The sequence below is a fragment of the Ascochyta rabiei genome, chromosome 15, assembly GCF_004011695.2.
Source record: "Ascochyta rabiei chromosome 15, complete sequence".
Lineage (NCBI taxonomy): Eukaryota > Fungi > Ascomycota > Dothideomycetes > Pleosporales > Didymellaceae > Ascochyta > Ascochyta rabiei.
Genome location: NC_082419.1, coordinates 755,407 through 772,731, shown reverse-complemented (window position 1 = coordinate 772,731; position 17,325 = coordinate 755,407). Strand labels below are relative to the sequence as shown.

Below are 17,325 nucleotides of genomic sequence, written 5' to 3'. Positions count from 1 at the left end.
AGGTGGTCTGGACGAGCGTCGTCGACAGCCGTGCCATGCGCCCGCCCGTTTCGCCACTGCGCCACCGCTGGAACAGGCCGAGGCCCAGCTGCGTGCGGCTAGCCCGCCAGTCCGTCAGTCCGAGTCGACGCCAGCGCCATGCACAAAGACGACCAGTGCCGCCATTCTCATCATCGTCGACGTTCAGCGTGGAGCGCCCCTTTTTATTCAACGTAGTAACGGGTTTTGTTCAAATTACTACCAGGTTTTATTCATCTTAGTAACCGTTTTGATTGAATTCATCAATGTGGACCGCCGCGTGCAATCTTTTCTCAACCGCCTGTCCGCGGCTCGCACGGTTTTCATCACGGCTACGCCAGCCGGCGGGACCCCTGCTGCTCTTGCTCGGCGGCTGCTTCCGCCCTCGTGGCCACGGCCTGGGACTAACGATTGAACGATTCTGACATGAGCCCGTGCATATCGTCGACGACGACCGACGACCGACGCCGACATCCTTTCACCATCTAGACTGCGCTTCCCAGTCCAGACGCAGACGCACCCGCACTGCAGACGCACCCAGCTATGACTTCCATCTTCGACCTGTCTAGCGCCAAACGGTAATTGCCATGCTCATGCCACTCATCTCCTCTGCGCCCCGCTAATCTGCATCGCCGAGCAAGGGTGCGCCGCGACGACCTTCGATCGCCACACGAGTCCCCGCCATCGACGCCAGCTCGAGACATCCAAGACCTCCAAGACATCCAAGACCTCCAAGACCTCCTGCGCCAGCGCATAGCTACCGAATTCACCTTCACCACCGCCGAGCACGATGCTGCTGATGCCCCCGATGCAGTCCAGAGCGACGAGGACGAGGACGAGGACGAGGCAGAACTGCGCCTGTTCGCCGCCCCAGCCAACGCTGCCCCGTCGACCTCGAAAGTCAGGCTCACCTCGCCTGGCTTGGATAAGGGAGACGGATCAGGCTTCTTGCTGAAGAAGCCCAAGAGCTACTACTTTGCCGACGAGCCCACCAGCGACGAAGAGCTGGCGCTGCAGGCCTCTGCCATCGATGGGCACACCGTGCTGGAGCTGTCGCGACTGCCCTGGCCCGCCTGTGCCCTGCCCTGGAAGGTGCGCACCCTCACACCAGCCGGCATGAAGAAGGCAGTCCTCGTTGGACACCCCCCAGTGTTGGCCACCGTACAAGACAAGGACCACAAGCGAACACGCAAGGGCAAGAAGGCACGCATTGCACTGAGGAAGAAGAAGCAGGCCAACAAGGAAAAGCAGGACGAGAGGGCCAAGCTGGCCGCCGAGAAGGAAGAAGCCGAGCGCGAGAAGAGGACCAGGCGTAACAGGGAGAAGAAGGTCAAGAAGAAGGCCAAGGCGCAGGCGAAGAAGGTCGAGGGCGAAGGCACAGCAGAGGCCTCGATTGAACAGATACCAGGCGATGCAGACACAAGCATGCAGGATTGAGGGCTATCAAGCCTCCTTTACAGCGCAGTCATTCCACGGATAAGCGGAGTGGAAGAGTGCCGAGAAAAGGACGAGTCCAATCTCACTTTCACCTGGAGTTTGCGGCAGGCATTCACCTCAGGAGGCAACCAGACTCTTTCAGCGCCAAGGGAGCTGTACTCGCCGTGTTTGTACCTCTAGACATCTCGCCGTCTACTCGTTTGCATCCATCACACGACCACCCTCCTAAGCTTGCAAGTCCACTCGAGCAAACACCCTTCACATACCCACTCCACTCACCGCTGGCGACATGGAACCACACACCCTTCCCACAGACACGGGTCCGAACGACGCTGTCCCAGACATGAGAGCCGGTGACAGCCTCTTTGGTCCTTACGACAGCGAGCCAGACCAACCCACTGAGATACCGGAACCCGCCCGGTCGACGTCTGTCGAGCACACTACACATACCACTCCAGCGACAGGCCCTCATGCAGTGACAGAAACACCACCTGAGACGGAACCCGAGGAGAAATCTTCTCTGCCTGTCGATGACCAGACGCTGTACGATGCCTACCACGCCAGCTATGCACACCCTATCAGCGAGACGTCCGCGCACATGCAGCATGCCAAAGCCCTTGCCCATGCCCTGCTCCAGCGCCACTATCCCGAATCTCAAGACTATCTGGTCGAGCCGGCAGCTTTGGGCCCCTTCTCAGACTATGGCATAAATTTCAGGCTCAAAAAGAGCGATGAGCCTGACTCTGACCCCGATACTCCTCCATTGAAGAAGCCGAAGCGCCCCACCAAAGCAACCACCATCCACTGCTCGTATGAGGCACCATGGCACTCAATCGGCCTCCACAACATGGCCGCCTTTGTCGTCAAGCAGCGCGTCAAAGGGGTCGGGACGTCCGAGTACCGCACGCACACAGGTCTCGTCGTTATGCTCGACGACCTTGCTACGTTCTACCGCTGGTCGCGAGACAATGAGATTGTCCGCGGCGACGTGCTAAGTGACCTGCTCGGCGTAATCGGTCGTGTCGACCAGGGCCACGGCATGCTGTTCTTCGGGCCGCGGTTAGAGCTATACCAGTACGACGCCAGCGACGACAAGACGCCTGTCAAGCCGCACCAGCACCCGAACTGGCGGATGGACATGCGCACCACGAGCCTGGCAGCGGTCGACAAGGTGTTGAGCAGCTTTGCAGCGCAGGCGGTCGTTCACCAGGAAGCGGTTTGAGCTTGCGACGGACGAGTCGTTTTCCACATCTCCCAGATACAAGAAATACAATCGGAAAGTCGACTACACTGCCACATCCTTTCCTCCCCCTCAACCAAACACTCTGACCCACCATTGATACTGCGCATAAAGTAGAAAAAACAACACCACACAAGTGTACAGCCCCCACAAACCCCTTCTCAGCCATCTACCTACACTTCGAACCCAGCTGCGCCCTCGGAGCTTGAATCTCCATCTCCATGCTCGGCCCCTCATCACCGGACCGCCACAACGCCGCACCGCCGACAAAAAGGGCGGCGTCCACTCCGACGCGCTGGGTTTGTGGTGTGCTTGGCGCGTACCGGTGAGCCGGGGTCCCGTGCGCACGCATGCCTTTCGTGCGGGGTGGAGTGCTTGGCGGGTGGTATCTGTACGAGCATGTCACGTACGTCTGTTTGTGTCTGTGTTTCGTAGGTGCGGTTGTTGACCAGAGAAGGAGAGGTAGAGAGAAACAAGTCATTCATCTGTTCATCTTATTGCGACTTGAGGTGCACTTGCAAACCCTACTTCTTCCATATCCACGTACCCGCTAAGCAACAGACCAACGATGCAGGAGCCCATCATGCGCGTACACAGCACCTCAATACCCACCACACCACCTACACCGTCAATCCACCTCCTCTCCACCAAACAAAGCAAGACCAAACCAACAAACCAACCAACAAAAACGGCCAAACAACCGCAAAAGAATAGAAAAGAATAGAAAAGAAAAGAAAAGAAAAGAAAAGAAAAGAAAAGAAAAGAAAAGAAAAGAAAAGAAAAGAAAAGAAAAGAAAAGAAAATTAAAACATTGCCGTCCCTCTCCAGACACCCACCACTCCCCCACCCGTCCACCCTCTCGGCAACAACCTTCCTCCTCTGCGGAGCCACCACCCAGCACCTCCCACCTCCCACCTCTCCCCGCGCACAAGCACCTCGCTCATCGGCCTCGCTCATCGGCCTCGCTCATCGGCCTCGCCGCAACGCCCACGACGACAGCCCTGGATTGGGCGCTGGTGGAGCGCATCATGCCTTTCTTTGTAGGGCGCGAAAGACGTATTCACCGCGGCGGCCCTCTACAGCGCCACCAAGAAGAAGAAGAAGAAGAAGAAGAAGAAGCAAAAGAAAAAGTGTAAAGGTAAAAACAGAAGAAGAGGTATTGTATTACATGGAGAGTCTATGTCCCAATAAGCAACGGAACGGGTATTTGCGAAAACGTCAGACGGTTTATCCTCCCTTGCTTCCCTTCTTTCTCTCATCAACAGGCAGCATATCAAAAACTACAGGCTTCCAAAGTCCAATGGTTCAACGCCCCAAACGCAAACAGGCCTCGGGTACGACTTGATAACAACAATTCAACTGTAACGGCCATCACGCCTCATCGGGGGGCGGCGTGGGGAGATCCCGCCCCTTTTGCTCCGGGCTGGGCGGTACGACGACCGTCGTCGGTGTGGTGGGCATGTCGTCGCTGCCGCGGGTGACGGGTCGGTCGTCGGCGGTGCCATCGCGTGTGCCAGGCCGGTCGCCGGCGATGCTACCGCCCGCGTCGCTCGCGCCGTCGATTTCTCTTTCCTCGGGAATGCTGGGGCTCATGAGCCCGCCGTCCTCGCTCGCTTTGCTGGTGGCTTGCTGTCTGCGTCTGCGTCGCCGCTCGCGCTCCGAGTCGGCAGACTCGCGTCGTCGGCGTACGGAAAGGCTGCCGTCCTTGTTCATTGCGTCAGGTCTCTGCAGGCCCTCAAGCATGGCAGCCGCGCGGTCTGCTACATCTGCTCCCAGCGCTGTTGGGCTCGTGACAGTGCCTATCGAGACTGTCTCGCTCTCGTTCGTCTCGCTTGTTGGGCTGAGCAGCTTCGCTGGATCCGCACTGCCTTCGCTCTCTTCTCCCACGACAGATCCGTCGTCTTCGACGTTGACGCCGATTTCGGGGATCTGCTGCCCCGACGCAACGCGCACCTGGTGGCGGTCCTTGAGGCGCGCACGACGGCGGCGATCGCGTTGGTCTCGCGCTTCGGGCTTCGCAGCCCGCAGTTTCTGGAGGAGGTCGTCCATGGCTCCAGTGCTAGCGGGAGACTTGGGTGCGCCGTCGTCGGAAGTGGAGGCTGGGGAGAGGGGGCCGGCAGCCTGTTGTTTGCGACGCATAGATATTTCGTTGCGGCGGTGTTGCTCCTCGAGAGAGGTGTTCTTCTCTTTGGATTTCTGTAGTGTGGTTAGCGTGTAGATTGTGTTGGATTGACAGGCAACGTACCTTCCACTCCTGAACGAAGTTGGCCAGCTTGGCGAAGAAATCGCGGCGCGAGGAGTCGTCGGTAGGGTCTTCGCCATAGAATGCCATGATGTCGTCGTAGCTCTTCTGCATATCCTCGAGGAAGACTTGCAGTTGTTCTGCCTTTCTCCTGGCTTCCTTCATGCTTCGCTGCACGATAATGGAGACCTTGTCCTCGGGGTGGAACTTGCTCGGGTCAGAGAGGTTACCTGCGTCGAGCGACATCTGTATGTTCTTTATGTTGTCGATGTACTTCTTCGCGTCAGTTTGCAGCTGCTCTACGTTGATCTTCTGTGCCGTGATGACACCACTGATCTCGTCGGTGAAGCCTTCCCAGCCAGGATACTGGTTGCGCACAATACGCTCAACCACATCGGCAAAAGTAGACTCGTTCTTGTCGTCCTTCAGCATACCCAGTCGAGACAGCGTAGAAAGCTTGAAACCATTGGCCTGCTTGTTGGCGTCGTTCATGAAGTTACCGATGTCCAGGATCAATCCCAAAACACTGATCAGGCTGGACGAGCTCCTCAGACTGTCCGCAACACGCGAGATTTCGAGAAGTTTGTTCGATATCTCATCATACTCGTGCTCGTACGTGCGCGTGAGTGCGAGCGCCCTCATCCTGCTCTTCCAGTAGAAGTGAAGTTCGTAGGCCGTGTACAGGTAGATCTGATCCTCTCGTGTGAGCTCGTTAGGGTCTTGCTCGCGCTTGCTTTCGCCAGCATTGGGTCCAGTCCAGTCTTTCGAGTACGGCGCCATCAGCTTGGCGGTGTTGTCGGGAATGTCGCAGAAATCGTTCTTCTGCAAAAACTCCATGACAACGTTGTCATCCAAGATTTTCGTATCACAGTGGATGATCATCTGCACCAAGTCTTCAACCGAGTACGACGAGAACTTCGCCATGCTGATCTGGAAGTTGTGCATGAGGTCGCGGGAGATGACCTGTTTCTTCTCCTCTTTCTTTGAGTTCTTCTTGCCGATTGCCTTGATCTCCTTAGCCAAGAAGAGCTTCTCGACTTCATCGAGTACACCCTTCTTGGACAGTTCCTGGTACTTCTCTTCCTTCTCTTCTGCAGTGAGGCCGTGAGTGGCCCATACAGTCGAGCTCGGCGAGTCGACTTTGTCCCAATGAAGAGCCTTCATCTTCTTCTTCGGCCGAGGTCCTGACAAGGCCATAGATGGCGCAGCGTTGAAGGAGCCCTTGTTGAGGAAGCCAGGTCGCTTCATACCAGGCATAGGCGGCGGGGGTGGTGGAGGTGGCATGCTGCCATCGCCTGGCATCGGAGGAGCGCCGGGCATTGGCGGAGGCGGTGGGATACCTGGCGGTCCAAAGCCAAGCTTGCCTGGCGGAGGTGGGGGCGGAGGTGGGGGCGGAGGTGGAGGGATATTAGCATTAGTGCCGGGCATAGGCGGCGGAGGAGGTATGTTAGCAGGGAAGCCAAGAGCACCGGGAGGTGGTGGCGGAGGGGGTGGTATTCCAGAAGCACCAGGGGGACCAGCAGGGAAACCAAGAGCGCCGGGAGGCGGCGGTGGTGGAGGTGGTATCGATGCAGTGGGGGCGCCATTGGCCTCTCCTTCGTCGCCGCTGTATTTTGGAACAGTGGAAGCAATCTCGCCCATGAGTGCGTTGGCTGCGGAGGCGCTGAGCTTTGGCTTGTGCATCTGAACAAGACGCGGCTTCTCAATAACCACGTCCTCATCATCCTCGTTGACATCGTACATGATCTCATCATCGCCGGCAGCTCCGCCAGGAACGGGCTTCCTGCGAGGCACGCCACTCTTTGCTCGTACAGAACCGAACGAGTTAGGCTGAAGTCCGTCGCCGTAATCCTCTGGCATCTCGCCCATGGCACCATCCATCTTCTCTCTAAGCTCCCTCAGCTTCTCACTTGGCTGCATTTGAAGGGTCTTGCCCTCAAGCGTAGCCTGTGTTTTAGCACGCTGGAGCTGGATCTCGAGTCTGTTCATAAGGCGCTCACGATCCATGATGCCCTGCATCTGCGCAGGATCCGAGGCGCCTAGACCCTCGTTGCCGGTTTTCTTGGATGCTGAAGCAGCGACATCCTGGGCATCTCTGAGCATGAGATACAGCTCACGTGTCTCCAGCTCGTTGCGCTGCAGCTCCTGCGCTCGAATCCTTTGCATCTCTGCAAGCTCAGCCTTCATCTGCTCAACCTGCCTGCCGCGAAGATCAATGATGCGTTGTTGTTCTGCCACCTGCTTCTGCAACTTCTGCACCAGGCCATCTGCGCCCAGCTCCAGCTCTGCTTTGACTTCATCGCGCTCAGCGATGGCAGAGTCGGCAATTTGCCGTGCCGCGTTAGCCTCGTCCCGAATTTGGCGGGCCTCGCCGTCAGTGTACAGCTTGTCAAGCAAAGACTGCACAGTGAAGTTAAGGCTCTGCTTCAGATCCATGTCTGGCAGTCGGCGGTCCATAGCCACGTAGCTCAGCATCGAATCTACAAGCTGGAACATCCTGTTGCGGTCTTCGCTTTCGGTGTCTCGGATGAGCAGCAAATGCTGCATGGCAGACAGGAAGTAGTCTTGCGCGCGAGTGCCGCCAACCTTGTTCATGATGGCGTCGGCGATTTGAGAAGGATCGTTAAGGTCCTTGGTCTCGCCGCCATCAACACTGTCCACTATGGAGCTGTTCTCACGCTCGAGGAAGTCTTCGTAGTCGACGGCTTCGTTGGCCATGTACTGCTCGATCTGCTTGTCGATGACATCGTACTGGAAGCCCTCCATCTTCTTGAAGATACGCTTGAGGCCACAGCCGGTGAACTGGGCTCGAATGTGCATCCTGAGCTGCAAGTCGCGCTTGGGAGCGTCGACGATCATGTTGATGAAGAACAGTGTCGCAATGGCATATTCCATCAGCAAGTTCTCCACACCGATGCCGCCGCTGCGAACTTCGTCTGAAGCGCCGACCATAGATCCCATTTTGCCGCGACCATCGACTGTAACTTCAACGACGCGCATCCAAGCGTCAAAGCGGCTGTTCTCGCCATACTGCGCCTTGAGGTTATCGAGTGCGTTCAGTACTTTCTCGTGGCCTCCACCCTCTCCCCAGTGACAGAGGAAAGTCAGAACATCTGACACGAGTTTCCTGGTGTTTAATCGAGACGAAATCAAAGAACCTGCCAAGGCCTGGATGATGGAGGGATGGTTCAGGGCATTGTCTGCACCGTATTTGTTGTTCATCAACGCCTTCAGACACTTGACGATCTCGTATTCGCGCTCAACATCGTTCTCGGTCTTCTGGTTGAAGGCGCTCGGCGGAGGTGCGGGGCCTGTCCCTTTTCTGCGGTTGATCTTGGTCAAGACGTTGGTCAGGGCAATCTGACCCTGGGCCTCGATGAAGCCACGGACCCAGGCGATGGGCTGGGTGCGCAGACTAATCTCCAGACTCGACATCTGCTTGTTGGTGATGGAGTTGTCCATGACCTTCTTGACGTACCACTCGGGCGAGCCCTCCTCCTCGGCGCGGATCAGAATGTCTGGATTGGCGCCGCCGTAGGTATTGCGCTGCGTCTGGCGCTTCTTCTCTTCGTGCTTGAACTCGGCCAGCTTGTCCTGGTACACGAGCGTCCATTTTTTGTCGATCTTGTATGCCTCCATCTGGCGCCGCGCCTGCTCGGGCAAGCTCTTCCACCCACGCTTCACCATCAGGTTCATAAACTCCTTCTCGACGACATGGTCTGGCGGGCGCTCGATGTCGAAGCCTTTCTGGCCGAGGTTTGCGTTGGAGCCGAAGGGCGAAGACTGACCTGCGTGCAGCAGGTTGTGGCGGTGCGAGTCGCGCGGGGTGGCGGTGGCCATGGGCAGCAGACTGCCCGAATCGAGGCCGATGGAGGAGAAGGTGGTCTGCGAGTTTGTCTTGGGGTAGTAGATGCTGTTGCCGCGGGAGCGGGAGTCGTTGGAGTAGACCGAGGCCTGGTCGGACGAGGCGCGCGTGTAGGCGGACGAGTCAGCGGCGGCGTAGTACGAGTTGGTGCCGTTCGAGGGCCTGTTGCTGTCGCGGGCGCCCCATTGCTGGATGCTCACGCCTCGGTCCTGGCCCTGCGAGGTCATGGTGGTGCCTGCGTGCGGCGGGGGGCGGGGCGGCCCATCTCTGCTGCTGCTGCTGCTGCCGCCTCCGCGGTCGTAGCTGCTCGGCGGCATGGCAGATGGGTCGAAGACGGGGTACTGGTGGAAGTCGCCGCCGCCCTTGTTGAGGTGGTGCGGCTCGACGGTCTGGTTGTAGTCGAAGTTGCTGATGGGCCCGGCCTTGGCGAAGATGCCCTCTGCGCTCAGAGACACGGGGCGGTCGGCAGAGGCCTGGCTGCTCGAGTGGCGGTGCGAGTGTCGTGACGACTGCGAGCCATGGGCACTCCCCGGCGGCGACTCTGCTGCGGGCGGGCGTGTCTCACTGCCGCTGGGTTTGTCCTTGTGTCGGCGCCCAAAAAACTTGGACGTGGACGACTGCCGACCTTTGCTGTCCATGGCATGCACGGCGGCGTCTGCGTGCGGTCACGGTCGACAGCGCTCTGTCTGTCTCTTCCTCTTTTGGTCGCTCTCTTCTTGTCGCTCTCCTCTTGGCGCTCTCCTCTTGGCGCTCTCTTCTTGTCGCTTTCTTATCACTCTCTTTCTGTCACCTCTCTCTCTCTCTCTCTCTCTCTCTCTCTCTCTCTCTCTCTCTCTCTCTCTCTCTCTCTTCGCCCAACGTGTCCCTCGTGTGCGCCGGCGAGAGGCAGAGGGTTGCGGCCTGGCCAGGCTCACGTGTGCTGAAACGAGGGGGGCAGCGGGGTGTGGCGTGTCCTGGCTCTTTGTCCTGGTCTCCAAGATCCAAGATCCAGGAATCTCGGTCCAGGGAGGGCGGTGCAGGCTGCAGGTGGGAGCGGGAAGGGGCCGAGTTGCTAGCGGCTCTCGTGCATGGCTTCTGCATGCACCGAATACTTTCACTCGCACGTGCCCAGTGTCCCTGTGCAGTGGCAGTGGCAGTGGCAGTGGCAGTGGCAGTAGCAGTGCGCAGGCTGGGTGGTGAACAGAGGGAGCGTGCAGGAAGGTCTGCTCCACCGTGTTTCGCGGCGTGGGGTTCGCAGTCTGCCGTCTTCTCCTGAGACATGCCCCTAGCCCTAGTCGTCGGGCGCGTGCTTGTGGCTTGCGCCTGCGAACGGGGCGCTGGCGAGTCCGATTGGCAGGGAAGGTCAACCTCAGCCATGGCCCGCCTGGTTGCCATGCCTCGCCCACCAACCTCTGCCGTGCGTGTCGGCGTGCAGTGCCGGCCTAGTGGACGAGTTTGCTGTGTATATACCGCCTGCACCATCTCCAGGGCAAAGAGCACGACTTGTTGCCCTCAGCCCCTCAAGGCTGCGTCAGCGCCGGCATAAAGGACACCAGCACCCAGCACCCAGCACCCAGCAGACACCGTCAGACGTCTTTGAGAGACGGCTCTTGACAGTGCCTGCGACATGGCAGGCTTCGCGCATTTCCTGCGGGTACGTAGACCACACACCACGGCCACACACGACTGCCACGTGAGCTATCACTAACCACCACCCCCCTTCCAGGCCATCCTCACCCCCCTCTTCATCGCCCTCGCCCTCTACCTCTCGGCAACCCTCCTAATCCTCCCCTTTATCCGCCGCCACCGCACCCGCTACAGCCAGTACCTGCCCATGCCCACCACCCTCTCCACCCACGCCACCACCTGGCGCACCACCCTCTCCGACGCCCTGTACGCCCTGTTCATGCCCTCGACCTGGACCCGCCAGCCGCCCATCCACGTGCACGACGACGACGACGACGACTCGTCCGACTTTGACGACGACGAGGGCGAGGGCATGGTCGGCTTTGATCCCATCGACGAGCGCCGGAGGGAGGCTCTGGAGCAGCGCCGGAGGGAGGCTCTGGAGCAGCGCCGGAGCCTGGTGGATGAGGAGAGACGCCTGGGCAGGGAGCTGGAGCAGGGGTTCAAGGATGATAGTGAGGATGAGGAGGGTGTCGACGATACGAGGCGCAGTTTGTCTCGCTCGAGGCGTTGAGCATGGCACTCACTCAGCTTGGGCCTGGGCTGGTTGCGTTGATGACATTGTACTTGCGCGTCTTCTTCCGCTGGAGACCCAAAGACGGCCACATACCACCTTTACAGCACTAGAAACGCCAAACTAGACTTTTCTTTTAAGCATCATCATATTCCATTGGAGACCCAAAGACGGTCACATACCACCTTTACAGCACTAGAGACGCCAAACTAGACCTTGTTCAGGCACCATGTCTGATGCTATCCAAGTGGACCTTCTCGTCACACTGCCAAACATTACAGAGAAGAACAATGCATAACATCACAGAGAAGAACAATCAACAACACTACAGAGAGAGGAAGAAACAGTAACGTTCACTGGGATATATTGGTTTATACAAAGTGCAGAGTATTTAAGACCTCGCCGCCCCATCAGGAAAAAGAAATTCGTTTTAACACGCTAACATCAATCGCTTATTTGGGAGCCGTGGTGCGCTCGGCGTTGGAGCGCTGCCCGTACGCCTTGGTGGCGTAATCACCCTTGTGAACGATCAAGTCCTCCGGCCGATAATCCTCACGGCCCGACCAGTACGAGTCGAGGATGGCCTTGGTACCTGCGGCGTAGCGCTCCTGCGCATCGATCGAGGTACCGGACATGTGGGGAACCATGGCGTTGCCTCCGCCCCAGGGGTTCTGGGCGTAACGGAGGGGGTGGTCCTTGGGCGCAGGCTGGGGGAACCAGACATCACCACCGTATCCGCGGAGGTGGCCGCTCTTGAGCGCGTCGGCGACGTCCTCCTTGACGACAATGGCGCCACGGGCGGTGTTGATGAGCCATGAGCCCTTCTTCATCTTGGAGATCAGATCCTTGTTGAAGAGGCCGCGGGTCTTCTCGTGCAGGGGGCAGTTGATGGTGACAACATCGCACTGCGCGAGCATCTCCTCGAGGTTTTCGACGCGACGGCAGCCAATCTCCTTCTCCACCTCGGGGCGCAGAGGCTGGTAGTCGAAGTACAGAAGTTCCTTGCAGTCGAAGGGCTTGAGACGGCGGAGGACGCGCTCACCAATGCGGCCAACAGCGACGGTACCAACGACCTTGTTCTCGAGGTCGTACTCGTTCTTGGCAACCTCGGCGACGTTCCAGTCACCGCGGGCAATCTGCTCGTGGGCAGGGACAAAGTTGCGGACGAGAGTGAGGATGGTCATGACGACGTGCTCTGCGACGGAGACTACGTTGGATCCAGTGACCTCGGCGACGGTGATACCGCCGTTGGTCTTGTTGGCAGCATCGAGGTCGACGTGGTCGGAACCGATACCAGCAGTGACGGCAAGCTTCAGGTTCTTGGCCTTAGCAAGGCGCTCTGCTGTGAGGTAGCCGGGGTGGAAACTGTCGACAATTGTCAGCCCTGGTCGCTCACTTCCATTTCCATCTCGTCGCACGCTAGAGCAACAAGCTCACGCACGCGCGTGACGGTGGGGCGCTCTAGTGGCGATGCGGGGTAGCTCAACGTACGGTGTGGTAATGATGACTTCGGCGTCAACAAGGTGCTTGTCGAACTCGGAGTTCTCGCCCTCCTTGTTGGAGGTGGTGACGAGCTCGTGACCCTGCTCCTCAATCCACTTCCTCAGACCGAGCTCGTTCTCAGTGGTACCGAGAAGACGAGGCTCCTGCTGAGCGTGGACACCACCCTATGACGTTGTCAGCCGCTACTTCCGAGCCATGAAAGGTAGTCCAACATACATCGTAGAGAACGAGAAGAACCTTGCCCTGTTGCGAAGCGGTTGCTGTTAGCGTTCTGAACTGATTCGGTTGTCGTAGGAAGGCAGCGCCCGACGTCAGTCGTGGGCCAGCACGAGCTGTGAAGAGCGACGACGCGGGACGTGCAAGACGAGAAGCTGAGCGGAGAAATACCATTGTGAATAGGTTGATGTGAGGATAATTGCGGCCCCGTAGAAGGATATATAGTCACGGCTGGAGAAAAGGTACTTCGGTACGTATAGCTGACGCAACACCGACCTGTCAGCTTGTTGTCCCTGGTCCCGATCAAAAGAGGGGGTTCAGGGATGGTTATACCTGATGTAGTTCGAAGTGACGTCGAACTCTTCGGGAATGGGTTTTGTAACGTTTGTTGCCGAGTGCAATTGAGGGGTTGTGAGGGGTTTATATATACTTGCAGGTACCCACCGCGTCCTGCTTGCAGCAGCACGCAGTCTGGAAACCTTGGGTCATACGGAGCGCATCACGTTCAGCCCTCCCCACTTCGTGATGCAGAATCGCCTCCAAAGAAGTGGCCCCTGTCTACTGCGGACATGGCTGTCATCTTTGGAATTGCTTCGCACCGCAGTCGGTGCGGGGTCGCAACAAATGGCGCCAACACGTCCGAGTACGCGCCAGGGGAGCTCTGCTATACCAACTTACCCATTTGATCCATACAAATGCTCCGCTGATACGTCAGTACGCTAGCTCTTAGGCTGGGTTTAGACGCCACGAGGCCAATCGGCAGGTTGGTTGCCATGGCACGGTGGTGGGACGGTTGAGGTACATGCAAACTGGGGCTGTACATAGAGTTTTCGGCAAAGCTCTCGTAGCGATTGCATTCCGTATGCGTTCCGACAATGCCAGATGGTGCGGCGTAGTGAAGCCTGAGGTCAAGGCGAAGCTGTATATAGCTACCGAGTGGGCTCTGGAGATCAATTGCGCTGATCTGTGTCCATCCTGCCTGCGATCGCTCATCGCGGATCCGCTGCAGCTTCGAAAGAGCACATCGACCCGAGGAATGCATGCTGACACGGCCTGGCAGCCACCACGGCATCACCAAAGTGCTGAGCAGCTCTATTGCGACTACGCGGGGCAGGTGGGTATGTGGCCGAGCATTCTAGACGCCCAAGCGTGTCGAGGCGGGGGTGAGCCTACGGAGGAGCTACGGGCGCGAGATGTCACCGCGCACTTTCGCACAAAAGTCGCAAATGACTGGGTTCGGGCTCGGCGATTGGCTGATAAGATAGGAGATGGTTCGCTGCGAAGCCGGCCGAACGCAACCGAGACCGCGGAACCGAATGCGCGTCTCACGTTCCAGATCTACTAATGGTAACAGGCGTAAGTAGTGTGGGTGTGTTGCGCAGTGGCTTTTGACTAAAAGCCTACGTATTGGAACTCACATAGCTCTCCACAGGGCACACGACAGGGATAATCGGCAACCATGACTACTTTCATTGGCTTGTATGTGTAGTGACAGTTTTGCATCATCGATCCGTACCCTGGGCGCTGTTACCCACCTACAGTACTTGTGCCCGATACCATGATGCGATGTGATTATCTGATATTCACTTCCTCAGTCATATCGGTTTCATCCGGGATATCCAGCTTTTGTTGTCCAGAATCTGGAACATACAACGAACAGGTGTTACCTTGGCGGTATTCCGTCAGTCCTTCTGCTCCCAAGCATGCAGGTAGAATGGAGCGCCGTAGACGAGGCACTGCTAAGCCTGATGTCTAGATCTAGAGATATCCATATAAGATAGACTATCCGGGACATCCAGGTATCCCGGATACCAACCCACGGCTAGCGATGGCTTTCGCACCCATTCTCTCCTTACGGGCGAGCTATCCGACAACGGCAGTTGCGGTCTATTCGAGACAATTGATGCCATTGTCCCTTAGCCCGAGGAGCCCTTGAAGATCGCATTCAAACCCGTCGCTATCTTTGACGTGGCAGCTCCTGGCTCGAAGCTTGAAGCCTCACGCATCAAGCTCGCATAGCTCAAGATCCCCTCGGTCGAGACCCTCAGCCTCTCGTGCAACTGTAACACTGTCTTTCTCTTTGGCGACTCAGCCCTTTACCTGGGATGTCTTTGCAATGGCATTCCTCTTCAGAAGGCTGCATCGTGCGACGAGTAGGTAACAGCTCCAGTCGAGGCCTTGTTTTCGCGGCAGCCTATGAGCAATCGAGTGGTCAAGTCCCCACGGCGCGCTCCAATCGCCCAGATCGAACCAACGAGGGCCCAGCGCCCGCATGACGTATAGCGCGCGACGAGGGAACCCCCTCGTGTTTCATTGCGGCTGCCAGCGGTCGCGTTTGAAAAAGACGATCTGGCTGTAAGATTGCGTGAAGAATGGCTCATTGAAGCCGCTTCGAAGCTCTGTGGTGCGTGGCGCAAGCAGGATGAGGTACGCAGGCTTGCCCAAGGTGTGCGATTCGAGTGCACCAGAGATCTCAGGATGAAACGGTAGGCGAAAAACTCTCCAGGTCGTCCACGTCACGTCGAAGAGCTTGGAGTTGCAAGAACAAACAATGTTGGCTGGAGCTACCGAATTATGGAAAGAACCATTTTGGTGAGCGCATCTCTGAGCTCAGGTTGGGAAGTGCGTTCGCGCGAGACCAGCAAGAGCGAAGAGCGTTGCAACACCCAGCTCGTAGATGCTCACGACAACACTAGGTGCAAACGCTCTACAAGTACTGTTAGGAGCTGCATACATGCTTCATTCGATGTCAGTCAATACAATGGGCATTTCCATTGCTCTTTCGGTTGCGAGAGGCGCGTTTTGAAACTTGGCATAAACAGTCCGAACTTAGGTGTCAAATGCCAGGTGAAGGTGAAGGTGAGATTCGAAAAACGGCTACCCTTCCCAGGTCTCTCACCTTCAGCAATCGCTCAAACTTTTCTACTTGGTCCAAGAGCTGCAAATTTGCCCAGCTCTGAGACATCTACAAGTTGCCTACGTTTCGCGACATCCACTTCCTCAATCAAAACGATCAACCGCAAAATCTCCTCTGATCGACGTTATACACGAACGAACACAAAAAGGTAGGGCAACTTTTTTCTCTCGCATCAACAGGCGCTGAGTACATAAAGGATCCACGGAAATGGCTGAAATGTCGACTGCCGCGGAAATCATCGCCAAGCGAGGCGACGTAGAGTTGTATGTGGGCAGGGCGCCTCAGACTGAGAAAAAGCTCCTCGTCTCATCTATGCTGCTTAGCTATATGTCCCCAGTCTTCGCAGTCATGTTCGACGGGCGCTTCGCTGAAGGACAGGCTCTGACTCCAGCCTCGCCACGCGTGGTCTCTCTTCCAGAGGACGACGCGGATTCGATGGCTATCGTCTGCAAGATCATGCACACTCGTACGGCAGATCTTAGTGTCACCATAACACCAACTCAGTTCGCCGACATTGCTATGATTTGTCACAAGTATGACTGTGTCGACGCAGTTCGAGCATGGAGCATCATCTGGATTGCAGACCTTCTGCAGAAGCCCACTGCTCCAGACTTTGAAAAGATGTTAGTTGCCGCATACCTCCTTGATTTGGCACCAGAATTTCTCCGAGTTTCCAAGAGTCTGATTCGGGACCGGTGTGACCTTCTGAGCATCTCCGCTATGTCAAACGGCGAGGACTTTCTACCGCTTCGACTACTTGAGCGTATCACCAAAGAACAGTATGAGACCCAGAAGCGCGCATTGGTGGCCTTGAATCCGATCGTGGCAAAGGGAAAGATCACTTGCGAAGCCTACCAGAAGGCGATTGGCTTCTTATCCCAAGAATTTCGCAAGACCCAAATTTGGCCGCTGCAGACCATGTCTGTTAAAGTCCTCCAGGCCTGACTCGCGCAGATACCGAGCTTCAAATCTGCTAAGTACCGCACCAACTACTACTGCTCCTGCAGCATTATTCCAGAAGCGAAAACCTTGCTTGTAGATGTCACACAAATATACGATTCAGTGAAAGGGCTCTGCTTGGATTGTGTCAAGAAGAAGGAGCTTGGTGTAGACCGTCAGGCCTGCCGTGTTATCTGCAGCGGTAATAACCTTACTTATGATTGAACGACTCCAGGGCTGGGAGGAGCATCGAGGATGCGGAACAAAATTCATTTGCTTTGGAAGATGGGGACAACGAGCAACATGACAACGAATGGTCGATCGTACTGTTTTCGTTTTCGCGTCATGATGTTCGTGTTTTGAGGGGGGATGTAGTCTGTTCAGTCTCCCAGGACATGGCCACATCTTTCTACACCAGGCAATCAGCACAAATTATTTGCTTTTGCTAGATCAATGTACGAAAAGATCTAGTAACAATCTAAACACGCACAATGCATGGGCGGACGTGGAAGCTCGAGATCCTGTGTAACGTACGGCAGTTAAAAGCGAAGCACTAGACTAGCCTCGCCAAAGCCTGCATTCTCCCCTCTCGCGTTGCAGAGAAAGCTGGCTACACTGCCCTAGCAGCGGCCTCTTAAGCTGCAAGCAGTAATACTGGAAGCCTTTAGCGCCATTGTTACTGCTCTTTGGATTTAAGGGAAGTTGCTGAGGTCTTATAACGTCTCTATAGGTTGTAGGATGGCCAAGAACATAGGTAGCATTAAACACC

General features: G+C 56.8%; 6 protein-coding genes across 7 annotated transcripts, besides 17 other annotated features; 4 read left to right on the top strand and 2 right to left on the bottom strand.

The window, feature by feature from the left end:
• Positions 1–460: 460 nt before the first annotated feature.
• Positions 461–490: a tandem repeat.
• Positions 491–523: 33 nt separating this feature from the next.
• Positions 524–554: a tandem repeat.
• A 7-nt stretch (positions 555–561) lies between these two features.
• Positions 562–1,455, top strand: EKO05_0008716 (uncharacterized protein; the record flags this gene model as incomplete). Its single annotated transcript, XM_038941804.1, has 2 exons — positions 562–596; positions 660–1,455. The coding sequence occupies 2 exons, from the start codon at positions 562–564 to the stop codon at positions 1,453–1,455; spliced, it is 831 nt and encodes a 276-aa protein (XP_038796255.1).
• Positions 717–760: a tandem repeat.
• Positions 841–865: a tandem repeat.
• Positions 1,344–1,395: a tandem repeat.
• Positions 1,456–1,744: 289 nt separating the features above from the next.
• On the top strand, positions 1,745–2,677 carry EKO05_0008715 (uncharacterized protein; the record flags this gene model as incomplete). Its single annotated transcript, XM_038946608.1, has 1 exon — positions 1,745–2,677. The coding sequence occupies one exon, from the start codon at positions 1,745–1,747 to the stop codon at positions 2,675–2,677; it is 933 nt and encodes a 310-aa protein (XP_038796254.1).
• A 664-nt stretch (positions 2,678–3,341) lies between these two features.
• Positions 3,342–3,378: a tandem repeat.
• Positions 3,379–3,397: a tandem repeat.
• Positions 3,398–3,399: 2 nt separating this feature from the next.
• Positions 3,400–3,498: a tandem repeat.
• A 133-nt stretch (positions 3,499–3,631) lies between these two features.
• Positions 3,632–3,667: a tandem repeat.
• Positions 3,668–3,784: 117 nt separating this feature from the next.
• Positions 3,785–3,814: a tandem repeat.
• Positions 3,815–4,066: 252 nt separating this feature from the next.
• On the bottom strand, positions 4,067–9,440 carry EKO05_0008714 (uncharacterized protein; the record flags this gene model as incomplete). Its single annotated transcript, XM_038941594.1, has 2 exons — positions 4,067–4,891; positions 4,941–9,440. 2 exons carry the CDS (start codon positions 9,438–9,440, stop codon positions 4,067–4,069), a joined length of 5,325 nt encoding a protein of 1,774 aa, XP_038796253.1.
• Positions 4,323–4,374: a tandem repeat.
• Positions 6,304–6,341: a tandem repeat.
• Positions 8,742–8,774: a tandem repeat.
• Positions 9,070–9,091: a tandem repeat.
• A 152-nt stretch (positions 9,441–9,592) lies between the features above and the next one.
• Positions 9,593–9,652: a tandem repeat.
• Positions 9,653–9,922: 270 nt separating this feature from the next.
• Positions 9,923–9,969: a tandem repeat.
• A 439-nt stretch (positions 9,970–10,408) lies between these two features.
• Positions 10,409–10,981, top strand: EKO05_0008713 (uncharacterized protein; the record flags this gene model as incomplete). Its single annotated transcript, XM_038941785.1, has 2 exons — positions 10,409–10,435; positions 10,508–10,981. The coding sequence occupies 2 exons, from the start codon at positions 10,409–10,411 to the stop codon at positions 10,979–10,981; spliced, it is 501 nt and encodes a 166-aa protein (XP_038796252.1).
• Positions 10,728–10,776: a tandem repeat.
• Positions 10,982–11,433: 452 nt separating the features above from the next.
• On the bottom strand, positions 11,434–12,874 carry EKO05_0008712 (Formate dehydrogenase; the record flags this gene model as incomplete). Of its 2 annotated transcripts, XM_059637359.1 has the most annotated exons (4): positions 11,434–12,346; positions 12,473–12,648; positions 12,701–12,727; positions 12,872–12,874. In XM_059637359.1, 4 exons carry the CDS (start codon positions 12,872–12,874, stop codon positions 11,434–11,436), a joined length of 1,119 nt encoding a protein of 372 aa, XP_059493342.1. The 2 variants fall into 2 exon arrangements, with proteins under 2 accessions (XP_059493342.1, XP_038796251.1); XM_038941759.1 differs by having other exon boundaries at positions 12,701–12,874.
• Positions 12,875–15,824: 2,950 nt separating this feature from the next.
• Positions 15,825–16,562, top strand: EKO05_0008711 (uncharacterized protein; the record flags this gene model as incomplete). The annotated part of the gene is made up of 1 exon (XM_038946607.1): positions 15,825–16,562. The coding sequence occupies one exon, from the start codon at positions 15,825–15,827 to the stop codon at positions 16,560–16,562; it is 738 nt and encodes a 245-aa protein (XP_038796250.1).
• Positions 16,563–17,325: the final 763 nt, after the last annotated feature.